At 32.7% G+C, this 14,023-nt stretch overlaps 1 protein-coding gene across 1 annotated transcript; it reads left to right on the top strand.

Moving 5' to 3' along the window:
- Nucleotides 1–4,982: 4,982 nt before the first annotated feature.
- LOC131851779 (protein UXT) lies at nt 4,983–5,977 on the top strand. Its single transcript, XM_059202330.1, has one exon. The coding sequence runs from the start codon at nt 5,219–5,221 to the stop codon at nt 5,666–5,668; it is 450 nt and encodes a 149-aa protein (XP_059058313.1). The 5' UTR covers nt 4,983–5,218; the 3' UTR covers nt 5,669–5,977.
- The last annotated feature ends 8,046 nt before the right edge of the window (nt 5,978–14,023 follow it).

Here is a 14,023-nt window from a genome sequence, read left to right as displayed (position 1 = left end):
ATTACTGTGGTATTGAGTCTTATGTACCTACATATGTTTATCAGTGTAGTATCAAGGGCGTTTAAAACATTAAATGATTTGCAGACGAGTCTAAATTACTACCAATTTGTGTTATTATATCATATTGCCTATAATTTGTTGAATTGTAAATGTGTTATGTACCTGCGTGTATACATTTTGATGTTATTATTCAACAATCTAGTTATAATTAATAAAATTACATTATAACGAAACTTCTTAGCATTGTGAATGCTCAAAGTAGAAATAAATAATGTTTGTAATGAAATATTGTGAATTCTTTTTTTCCGTTTAATGTAAATTGATACTGTGTTCTCGAAAAATTATTTGGGATGATAAAATTAAATATACACTCAGACGTCTTTTACATATGGTTTAATTTTAAAAGTTGACATTTATGTTTAAGAGAGAGACAGCTATAAATTCTACTAATGAATTCAATATTTTAACATTTATTTTATAGCCCAATGGTATCTTTCGTGAAACACTATCTCACCATGAAATGCTTTATGTCATTCTAAGAGAAAATAATGATAAATATGTTTTATTTTAAATGATTTAGTGACATAAGAACTGAAATTTAATAATTAACACTGTAGTTACTAGTTGTAAATTGTGAATGAATCCTAGTAATGTTTAAGGTCTTGTAATTAATATTAAGGTAGTCATATAGTATTTGTCCCTACTTATTTATGAATATTGTAATATTTAGGGTACTAAGTACTTTATTTTGGACTTTTTCTCCGCCCATATATACATACGAGGCATCACAAGTTTATTTGTGATAAATTAATTAATACAATAACATATATATACATGTAGATAATACAATTTTGTCCGATTATGAGTCCATTTAACAAATTTAGTAGATGACAATTTTTAAATGTAGATTTCTAATATTATTCCGTCACAATAAAATCTCAAAGTTCTATGCTATGTAGCTGCTCTGTAAAAAATAAATTTCTATGTAACTATAATCGAAAGTCGTCCATTGTTTCTGGTGCTTAGGTCACAATCTTCCTAAGGGTCTTATTACACTATCAAATATGTACCATGTGTAGATAAATTTTATTAATAAAGCTGTATATAGACGCACTTTTGATATATGCAATGATAACAAATGTTCTTATATTTGAAACTTAATGTTTGTTGTAGGTATAATATAAATCCTATATATGATACTTATTGCCCTGCCATTGTCCCATCAGCCTCATTATCCTCATCCGTAGGCTCTGTAAGTCAATCCACTACAATTCATTATTTACCTTCTTTAAAACATGGTCTTATCTCCTACGCATATCCCATTATGTATATGATAGTGTAAAATGTCCTTAAAAGTGTAAAAATTTTATGATATACAATTTATCTTCTTCTATATAGTAAGTAGGAAATCTAACAGCATGTTAGGGGTCGTCCATAACTTATATGCCACATTAAGAACTGGGAAAGTGTGACAGCTGACGCAGTGGTGACTAGGTCACAATCGACAGGAGTCATAAATTTCGTGACATTCAAAATCTTTATATATCAATGAATATTACAAATTTTGAGACTACTGTCAGTTTGTTTATTTAATCATTTGTAGATGTAAAATTGCAAATTATAAGTTGAAGAGGGAGAATAAAAAATATTAAATTCGTGTGACATGTATGAATTGCCCCTACTGCATCACAAGCATACATAATAAATGAGAATCCATCACATTAGTATATCTTAACAAATTAAACAATAAACCTATTTAAGATTAGATATTAGTTGGGGAAATAATTTTCAGAAACATAGTATGTATGGACGGTTTCATTGGGATTAACTTGTTACGTTCGCGTGTTCGGAAAACTGTGCCTAATTGTTTCTTGTTCTATACGATATAAGCTCATTTTACAGATGGATGGACAGACTAAAAAGCAATTTATGTTAATCCAATGTCCGTTTTTAATATGATCTCTATTTATTAACTACTAAGAAAGAAGTTATTATAAAAAATAAACAAGATCGCATCCAATAATAGATTAATGGAGTAACGCAATTGTAGAATTATTTTTTTAATGTAACTGGAAACAAGATAAAGGGCCACCTGGTGGTAAATGGTAACCATCATCTACATACATACGGCACGGACTACGGACGGAGCACTGCAGATATCACGTTAACATGAGATACCAGTGGTACAACACATCGTTGCCATTTAGAAAATAATCGCATCTCACTCACCCTTTAACCGAAACGCATCTTACAAAGCATGATTACTATATATTAGGGTACTCACGCAAATGACTTAGTACAAAGTGTACCTCACCTTTTACTAACTAAATGCTAATCAAATCGTGTAGGTCTATTACAGACTCTTATGATATGTCAAATCTACCGTAAGTTCAGAGAGCATTCGAGCTAAGAAAAACTGACAAAAACCTTGGCTCTTATTCTTTTCAAATGAGCTTGCATGATTCCTAAAATACAAGGAGTGACTCCAAAGTCCCCATAAATATAATTTAACCCGTATTTTCCATAGTATTCTAAAGTAAAATTATTTAATAGCATTCCAAAATTTTGGGAACAGGTGCCATACCTGATGGCTCCTATATCCTGATGGCGCTATATCTCCAGAAGACAACAAAGGCCAAAGTTTGTCGCACGATTTTAATAATTATGAAGTCCAGCCCAAAATCAATCATTTCACTGCTAAGCTTGATGATAGGCCGCTTAGCTTATGTTTGGCACAATCAGTTTGGCAAAGTCGGAACCGATAATTTTCTGAAGCAGCTAGTAGATCAACCAATCAATTAGTTATCAATCAATCATTTTATATGCGATTAACGGTTTTGTGTGGTATATATTTAATATAACGTAGTCTTTTTCAATTTGTATTGCAATATAATTATAAAAATTGTAACATTAAATACATTATTTCATTTTACAAATAAATATGGAAGTGATAATGTCCATGGTAGTCATTGTGGCGTTTGTTACCTACATTAATCGAAATCTATGGGAATTGGAAATGGTTGTGACCGTTCATTAAAATTTAATAAATTCTTATACTTTTTTTTTAAACGAGTGATAACGGACATTGGAAATGACCAAGTTTTCTCGTCAGTGCTGACTACAGCAAAGGAAATAGCATTAATTAACTTATATATAATAAATATATTATAATGAAGTACTATTCTTTTTGGAGATAAAAAGAATGCGAAAGTTTATCTACTATTTAGGTAACTACGTACCCATAGATGAATATATTTTTTTTATCAAATTAGGCAATCAATCTTTTTGTATGTATGTACTTAGTAAGAAAATTTATTTTCACCATCATTATCATAAAATGCATTGATATCCCAGAGACTTTTTGTCTTTAACATCCTACACACATCAGTAAAATCAGCAGCTATTATAGGAACTAAACCTATAAAGTGTATTTCTCTCTTAATTACACCTTATAAGATCCGAAAGAAATTATCCTTAGAAATATATACTTAACGTATATCTACTTTCTTTCTACCATATGGGATTTATATATGTAATTATTTACGTTTTTATTCAGGAAATGGTAGTAGGAATTTAGCTTACGGTCTGCCTGATGATAAATAATAAGTTTTAATTGCAACACAAAGGTTTGAGTTACCTATCGTTGAATATTATTATTCAGAGTAGATGCTTCTCTGTTTCTGTGTCTCTGTTACTTATCTACTATTATCTACTATTAAAGGTATGTACCTACATACATTATGCAGGTAGGTAGGTACTTCTAAGTGAAGATCATTATAAATCTATGGGTGCAAAGGATATAAATTATCAGTCCATTACAATCATAAATATCTTATAGCTAACAAAAAACATTAAATAATGATGTGAACAAGTTTTTAGTCGTAAATCGAAAGATACCTACTTAAGGTCTGTACGTAGATAATTCTCACATGAAATGTTTTAATTTTTATGAATTTTTATTAAGTGTATTGTAAATAGAACAAAGTTTGCTGGTTTTTAGTGTAATGCGAATGTGATGTTTAAACTATTTCTCGTCGAATAAACGATTTCCATGATCGTTTACTATGTTTTATTTATGCTATACATTAATTTAGATGCCTACCTAATATCACGCTGGGATCACAAATATAATGGTTGGTATTGATGATAAGAGAGATTAATAAAATTATTTATACAGAATGACAAAATATAGAATAAAAATAATTCCTCTGTAGGTTAATAAAATAAAATAACAGAATTAAAGTACGTTATTCAATTTCCTAGATCGCTTATAAATTATTTCAATAATCCGTTCTTCTATCATCATAAGGGACCATCAGATGGGCTGAACGTTTGTTCGCCAAAGTCGTAGTTTAAAAAAAATCAACAAGTCAACCACCACCTACTCATCTAGTCAGATTATTTGTGAATAAGTAATAATGTATAATAAGTATGTGTGTATTAATATTTTATTATATTTAGTACGAATACCTTACTTTTTATATAGCAATTTCTAATTATTTATTAATGTCTAACGTTTCAGTTGATGTACCCAAAACATAATTCTTCAAAAGTTATTTCAACATTTAAAATAGAAAATAATTTTAGAAGGAAAAAAGTATAGGTTCTTTCTTGGTTTGAAATGTGTAAGACGACTTTATTTTATTATTATACGACCAGCGCCATCTTTTAGGTATAGTTGCTAATATAAATCAACAGCTTGCGCTCTAGTCGCGACAGTCTCGAGTAAGTGGTACACATTTACACCTCTTATGCTAGTTACATGGTTTGTTCAAAGATGGCGCTAAATGAAGAAATTAAATTGGCTTGTCCAAACCATTATTTCATTTTTAAAGATTCCTTTTTAACCCTTAAATCTAAACTAAAAATAATATACTTATTTTGTATATTTTTTAAATAAAGTCTTGATTTTCAGAATAAAATTAACAAAATCGGTAATATTTTCAATCAAGGTCAAGCGTTAATGTCAAAGTCAATGTTTGTGTTGTAGAGTTACTCCTGTTTTCATAATTTAAGTTTATTGTCTAAAATTTTTTATCAACTAACAAATTTACATAAGTATAACTTTATTTATATTTGTAGACTTATATACGAGTGAACAAAAATGGAAAGTCTACATTAATATTTAATAACCTATATCATCAAGTGTAGTGTTTGAAAAGTGTTAAAACGTAGAACCTATTCATTTAATATATTCATATAAACAACAGTTATAAAGATGACAGAATTAAAAATAGATGAAACTATACTCAAATACGAGACCTTCATCAACGACGTATTAAAAGAAGATTTGCGACAATTGCACGACCGACTGCAGTATGTTAACGCCGAAATGTCTGATTTAATCCAACAGAAACACACATTAAAAGTTGTTAATAACAAGCAAATGCATCCACATGGCTTTAAAACACAGGTCAATATTGGTTGCAACTTTTTTATGGAAGCAGAAGTTCCTGATACCTCGACTTTATTGATGGACATTGGTCTGAATCACTATTTAGAATTAAGTATAGACGATGCAAACAGGTTTTTAGATATAAGAATAAAAGCTTATGAGAAGAAGGCACAGGAATTGCAACAGAATGCCGCTGAGATTAAGGCACATATAAAATTAATGTTATTTGGAATTGCAGAGTTACAAAACAATGCAATAGGGAAAAATAGTTGATAAACAATACCTTCTCTATTATTATCCCAGTGGCATAGATAAAAAGTTTGTCAACTATGGTGGTGAAAGCAAGGCTTGATGTGACAATATTATGCTTGGTACATTTCTGTCCAACGTGACAAGGTGACCAAGCCTAAAGCAACATCTTATATATAAAATTCTCGTGTCACAGTTTTCATTCCCATACTCCGGAAACGGCTTGACTGATTCTCATGATATTTTGTGAGCGTATTGAGTAGGTCTGAGAATCGGCCAACATCTATTTTTCATCCCCCTAAATGTTAGGGGTAGTCCACCCCTAAATTTTATTTTTTATTTTTTAGACAAAATTTTTAGTTTCTAACAAAATACATACAATCCTAAATTTTCACCCTTCTATCATCAACCCCTATTTTTTGCCGGGACAGCTAGTAAAATATAAAAATTGAAATAAAGTGATAATAAATACATTGATTATGTAAGAATGGAGTTCTTGTGAATATTTTAATTTTCATTTATACCACAATCCCTAGATTTCATTTGTTATACAACTGTCCATATAAAATTGTTTGCTTACGAAATTAGGTCTTTCTAGATTGTATGTAATATGCATAGACAATGACAATTTTCTTTCTGTCATACTATTGTAAAAAAACAAGTCATATGTGATCTAGTTTTGTAATTTTATCTGAACCATATGAAGACTAATTAATGTTTTTATTAACCAAGTCAATTAAATCTTTTGCTATTAATTAATAAAAAAATATATTTTTATAAAATGTCATAATAAGTTTATGACATTTTTATTTAAATATCTAATGTATAATATATACAACATTAATACAGATTTTTATAATATTCCTCTTATACCACTTTTTTTTTTTAAAATAAAAAGATAATCTATGCTTGTCATTGTGATTCAAACTAACTTTAAATCAAAAGTATGGATTCAGCCAATTAGTTGTGAAAAGGTAAAATACAATAATAAGGTAAACAGATATGCAACCACTTACAAATTTATAATATTACTATTGGTAAATAATGTGGGTTTTCTATATTATATTTTTTATACATTTATTGTAACATTCAAATTGTGTGCTTAGAAATTTTGTACAAATCATTGAGAATTGCAGATGCAACTCTGCACTCTCTGCACAAAGTTGTTCTTGAAATTGTAACTGAAATTATTCATACAATATGTAGGTATAATTTAATTGTACATTTTAATCTGTTTCTAATAAATATGGTTTGTTATTTCTTTATTTGATTGAGAACTTGATTGTCCTCATTGTTCCTCCTTAGCAAACACTTATCCATAACTACTCGAATTATACCTACCTATTTAATGTCTTCCCCTTGTCACTCAAAATTCAAATTTATTCAAAAGTAGGTTCAATATGAACCCAATAAGTAGCAAAGTACCTCATCTCACTTCAGAACATTGTTACAAAGTGGTTGTTGAAGTTTCAAGACTCACAATGAATTACAATTCTGCTGCTCTAAGCTGTTAGGGTTGATTTAATTAATCGAGTTTAAAACTCGCTTACAGACGATCTTAAAAACAGACCCATTTTTTTAAAATATTGACAGGCAATTTTGATACGGTTTTCACTATGATTTACGAGAATTTAATTCTTGCAAGTTTATATGAATGTATGTATAATGTGTTTATACATAGATACAACCTACGTATAACATGTTTATACATAGACTGAACCTACGGTATTGTTAATAAGTAGACTAAACGGCCCGTTTATACAATAACATCTGTGATGAGAATAAAGTCAAGTGTAAACCGTTAGCGCAGGCAGATTCCATTATCATTCTAAAAAAACTCCTATTACATACACACTTTATGCCTGTACGCAGTCAAGGTAGGTAGGTTCCTAAATATTCCTAACCAATAATAAATATGCGATAAATATCAAGAATCAGATGCATAAAACATTATGCAGTGCAAATATCTGTCTGTCTCTGAATTACATCGAGGATAGTGCCTTGTGTGTGCAGTGTTAAGCTTGACTGGAGTATTATAAAGTACACTACAGGATGGGTATTCAGTGGCTTATCTGTGCAGGCCTAATTTTCTGAGGTAAAGGTAGGGCTGGTCGTTAGCTCAAGTGACGGAAAAAATTGAATTTAATTAGCATAATGGAATCGTAAAGCGAAAGCTGTAGTGTAAATGTAGTCTCTGAAATCCTCTTTATAGGTAAGTATACTGGCAGTTACCTACAACTTTGTGTGTATTTACATAAAAGATAGTCTATTTCCATCCACATGAGAAATTTAATTATTTAACAAATAGAGAAAAGACACTACATAGTGGATAGAATGGTTTTTGTATATTTTGTGCGTTACAAAATTAAAACGACTGAGCCGTTTATAATGTATTAGTGTTTAACAAGAAATACACTACTCAAGAAATGTTTAAGTTTGATATTTTCGCGTCACAGGTAATCACAAATCTATATATGTGTAACATTATTTGTTAATTATAATTTATTTTGTATAAAACATACATATATTTAAAATAGATATTTATTCGATTAATATAATCTGTAATGTTAAATCTTACCTTCTAAAGATGTACGTCAATTTGACATACATCTTTAGAGGTCAATGTCATTCAAATCGTCAGATGTCAAAGTCATTCTTTTAAATAAAACTTTATGATCAAAACGGGAAAATAACAGGATGGTCGAAAAGTTGTTGTCGGTTGAGATATGAACGAAGTGGGGAATAAAGACAAAGAAATAAAGAAAAAGCAATTTATATTATCGATTATTAAACAGCTGTTTTAGTTCAGAACTGGGATTAGTGCAAATAAACTAATTTGCGTTTAATACTACGCCCATCGGAATAAAACTTAAGGTAATTACTTGGATTGTTTTAAGAAATACATAAGACGAATAGACAGGGAACTAGCGAGATATAAAGTAATTACTTGGATTGTTTTAAGAAATACATAAGAAGAATGTACAGGGAACCAGCGATATGTAAGGTAATTACTTGGATTGTTTTAAGAAATACATAAGACGAATAGACAGGGAATCAACGAGATACAAAAATAAAAAAAAAAAAAGATGTCTACAAGTGATATCAAGAAATGCTGCGGAATAGTGTATTATTTCCTTCATGATTTATTATTATTATTTTTTTTTTTCTCTTCTTCTCTTTCTAATTTCTTTCTTTCTTGGTTTGTTAGAAATGAAATTTTAATATGAGTGAGTAAATAAGTTCATAGTTTAAGTGCCATATTGAATAATTATGACGCAATCGATTTTTCAAAAATAAAAAATTGAATTTATTTGTTATTAATTAAGTGTATGCTACTATTAATGACTCTTGAGAATACAAAATATACGACAGAACACATCTTTAATACAAAAATGTTTCTAAGTTCCAGTTAAAATGAGACGAAAACAGCGAGATGATTCTCGAAAACAGCGAGATAATTTTCGGAACAGTGATAATGATAAGGGTACTACCCCTCGTCATAGCCGCAGTCGAAGTCGCCATAGCGGCTGCCATGATGTTCAACGACGTCGAGCTGTACACGTCAACAGTGATAAGGCCCCGCCGAGCTGCTGCCATAGCAGAGATAAGACATCAAGAGTGAGGGAGAGATCTGCAACTCCACATGAGCAGGTACAAGACGATCACACTTTATTTGAAAAGAGGCAAAGCAGATGCGATGGAGATTTCGAAGCTGTTGAATCTGATTCTAATAAGAATAAGAAACAGAGAATGAACACTTCTGATTTGTTCGAGGAATTTTTATATGCTTTAAAAAGTAGAGTAGGGGATCGTGAATCTTACCCAGCACTTAATAATATAATACCCGAGTTTGATCCACTGTCCAAAGAACAGACTATTAATGTGTGGCTTGATAAAGTTGATGAATGTTCAGATATCTATAGCTGGAGCGAACGACAGACGATTCACTATGCCCTACCTAAGTTAACTGGCCATGCTCGGTCTTGGTATCAAGGATTGCCATCTGTTAAGCACTCTTGGGTTGAATGGAAAGCAATGCTAAGAGGTTCATTTCCAGCTACTGAAAATTATGCAGAATTATTGACAGAGATGCTCAACAGGAGAGCACGCCCGTCTGAGTCCTTAGAATTGTATTATTTTTCTAAAATTAATCTATTAAACCGTTGTAAAATCTTTGGTAAGCAAGCGGTGGATTGCATAGTTCATGGGGTTGATGATAGGGGTGTACGTGTTGGGGCACAAGCTGCAAAGTTTGAAAAGACTGAAGATATTCTAGAATTTTTTAAATCTGTTAAGAATAATTCTCGTGATTATATCGACCTCAGAAAAGATGGTAGTAACCGTGACAAAAGATTTCACATGTCTTCATCATATCCCCTAAGTAAAGGAAATAATGATGTTAGTAATAAGACTCGGGGTCGTGGTGAGACACTCACCTGCTTTAACTGTAAAGAGGTAGGACATCCATGCTTTAGGTGTCCCAAGCCAATTGTTAAGTGTACCAGTTGCTATCGATTAGGCCATGTTTCACAATACTGCCCTAAATTTTCTAGAAAAGACAATGTGGACAATACCCAATCTAAAGAGAAAAAAATATTTGAGGTTGCATTAGATGAAGTGGATATAGTGGATGAAGCAAAGACTGTACTGAAAGTCTTCATTGAAGACAACCCTAGTGATAAATATAAAATTTATATCAAAGTTAATGACATCTTAACACCTTGTCTTGTCGATTTAGGTAGTGAGGCAACCGTAATACGCGAAAGTGACGCAGCCAAATTAGGTTTAACTTGGCAAAGAATTAAAGGCCCATTTTTAAGGGGCCTCGGTAACATACCCTATCTACCATTGGGGCGTACAACGGTTAACATAGCTATTCAAGATGTATTAGAACGGGACGTTGAAGTGTTTATTGTAGATGACCAACTCATTTCATATAACATTTTACTTGGGCACAGCTTTACTGAACGGCCAGATCTACGGATTATCAAAACAGCAACCGAGTTGCAGTTTGAAAAGGTTGATCCCTTCAATATCATAAAATTGCCACTCATTGCATTCGAGACTGCAGTACTGGATGTTGGTGCAATGAAGTCTATCCCAGTCAGATCTGAGGATTTTATAAGTGGAAGCATTTATATTTGTGGAACTGTTAGAAGCATTAATGGAAATGAGTATTATTTATTACCAGGAGAGTTTCAGATTACTAAAGGAAAATGCCTTTTGCTAGCACAAAATGTTGGAACAGGAATAGTGACAATTAAAGAAGGATCTCTTGTAACACGAGCACGGTATTTAGGAACAAGTAAAGCAATTCACCAAATATCAGAGGGAGATAATACTATCCTAGGTTATAAAGATTTACAATGTGGTAAACAGTTAACAGAGAAACAACGACAAGAGTGTGAAAAATTATTAAACACATACACAGATTGTTTCTCGAATGGAATGCATGATCTAGGTTTTACTACAGTCACCGAAATGGAGATTCATCTTAAGGATTCCACTCCAGTTGTATACAGACCTTACCGGTTAGCTCATTCGGAAAGAAAACTTGTTCAAGAGATGGTAGAGGAAATGTTAAAATTTGGGATAGTACGTGAGTCAAGCTCGCCCTATGCCAGCCCAATTGTACTAGTACAGAAAAAGTCGGGAGAAAAACGTTTATGTGTAGATTATCGAGCATTAAACAGCAAAACAAAGAGGGACCATTATCCTTTACCGGTGATTGACGATTTATTGGACCAACTAGCGGGCCAGTGCTTATTCACATCATTGGATTTGGCATCTGGTTATCACCAGATCCCTATAGCAGAAGCGTCCAAAGAGAAAACAGCATTCGTCACGCCTGATGGGCAATATGAATATAATCGTATGCCATTCGGGTTGGCGAATGCTCCATCAGTATTTCAAAGAACCATACATAAAGTTCTTAATAAGTCTAAAATTGGGTATGTCATTATATTTATGGATGATATACTAGTACCATCAAAGACATTTGAAGAAGGATTACAGCGCCTGGAAAAAGTATTACTTCACTTAAGAGAGGCAGGTCTGACGCTAAAAATGGAAAAGTGTAAATTTTTTCAAGAGCAAATTGACTTCTTAGGATTTCAGATAGATAAAGCTGGTATCAGACCTGGGGCACAGAAGATACAAGCGGTTTCAAAATTCCCAGAACCACGCAATCAGCACGAAATTAGACGGTTTATTGGACTGGCTAGCTTCTTTAGGCGTTTCGTAAGAGGATTTGCTATGATAGCGAGACCGTTGACTAACTTATTGAAGAAAGATGTACCCTGGCAATGGAGAGAAGTAGAAAAGCAAGCTTTCGAGAACATTAAAGTACTACTTGTAAGTCGACCAGTTTTAGCCTTGTATGATCATAATGCTGAAACCCAATTGCATACCGATGCGAGTAAAATTGGCGTTGCGGGAATATTGTTGCAAAGAGAAAAAGAGAGTCTCAAGCCGTGGCGACCAGTAGCGTATTACAGTCGCCAAACTACAGCGGACGAGATGAAACTACACTCGTTCGAACTGGAAACATTAGCTGTGGTCAGTGCTCTAAATAAATTCCGCACGTATCTAATAGGAATTAAATTTACTATTGTAACCGATTGTAATGCCTTGCGCTCTACATTCACAAAAAGAGACTTAGTCACACGAATATCCCGATGGTGGATTCAATTCTTAGAATTCGATTGTAATATTGAATATCGCCCCGGAGACAAAATGGCCCATGTAGATGCCCTCAGTAGAGGGCCCATTCTTGGTCAACCAGTTAAAGAACATTGTTTGGATATTTTAAAGATAAGCTCGGAGGACTGGATTTCAACGGTTCAGTCGTCAGATGAAGAAGTGAAACGTCTTAGGGATATAATAGAAGACCCTGATACACCAAAAATTGCGAAAATCCACAAGGAGTACAAGATAAAAAACGGACGAGTTTTTAGGGTTTTACAAGATGGCTCCTTGAGATGGCTGGTGCCAAAAGGAGTACGTTGGCAACTGCTGCGGGCTAATCATGATGAGGTTGGCCACTTTGCATTTGAAAAAACCTTTCAGCGAGTGCGGTCTTTGTTTTGGTTCCCGAAAATGCGTAGATTCATAAAAAAATATGTAAACGCATGTATTGAATGTGCCCACCATAAACTTCCATCAGGTAAAAAGGAAGGTTCGCTTTACCCAATTGAAAGAATAGAAATTCCATTCCATACCATTCATGCTGATCACCTTGGTCCATTTCCACGCAGTAAACGCGGAAACGCGTATATATTAGTAATAATTGATTCATTCACAAAGTATATAAACTTAACTCCGGTACGCAGTACTAAATCCAAAGAAAGTATTAAAGCGTTTAAAAACTTGTTTAGTTATTTCGGTAGTCCTTCTCGTATAATTACTGATAGAGGTACAAGCTTCACTAGCAAAAAGTTTAGGCTTTTTGTCAATTCAGTGGGAGCAAAACACATTTTGAATGCTGTAGCTACACCTCGAGCAAATGGCCAGGTTGAACGTTACAACCGTACGATCTTAGCTTCACTCGGTTCGATGTGTCATGGAAAGGACAATAGAATATGGGATGAACTAGTGCCAGAAGTCCAATTAGGCATAAACTCTATGGTTCATGAAGTGACTAAGAAAACCCCTACTGAGTTATTGTTCGGTAAGAAAATAACTAACCCAGCAGATGGCATACTTAATAACTTAGTCGATGATATCCGGAGCGACATACCAAAAAACTCAGTGCACGAAATGAGATCTGAAGCAGGTGAACTGATAAGGAAAAGTCAAGAAGCTAATAAGCGGAGGTTCGATAGCCATAGGAAGAAAAGTAAAGAATATAAAGAAGGCGAACTTGTACGAATAGCAAGAACTATCGTTGGCGGAGCGGGTCAGTCGAGAAAACTTGAGGCAAAATGTCAAGGACCATATAGGATCAAAAAAGTGTTGCCAAATGATCGATTTTTAGTGGAGGACACTCCATTGACTAGGAAGGGGAAACGGTATGAGAGTGTTGTGGCTATTGATAAGATATTCCCATGGTTAAGCTATGATGCCCCCGCTTGCTCATCAAATGAAGACGACAATGACAGTGACGAGGATTTTTAGGAGGAGTGATTTTAATTAAATAATAAACTAGAATATAATGTAAAATGATTATACATGTGATTATTTATGTTCATAAGTAGTATCATGGAAAATATTGTGAAGATAGATAGTTTAAAATGACATAAGTATAATGTAGGATAGAATCTTGAATTGATATCTGCGATAGAGATTGAAACATATAGTGATATTATGTTGCAGGCGAATGAGTTAATGAATATAAGGGATGGTGTCTCTGCCACAATAGTTATTGTTGATAATGATTGA

Source organism: Achroia grisella, unplaced genomic scaffold (assembly GCF_030625045.1).
Source record: "Achroia grisella isolate CSIRO2021 unplaced genomic scaffold, CSIRO_AGI_Agris_v1 utg807, whole genome shotgun sequence".
In the NCBI taxonomy this organism is placed as follows: Eukaryota; Metazoa; Arthropoda; class Insecta; order Lepidoptera; family Pyralidae; genus Achroia; species Achroia grisella.
The sequence above is the reverse complement of the archived record's forward strand: the minus strand, read 5'-3'. Positions and strand labels throughout refer to the sequence as shown.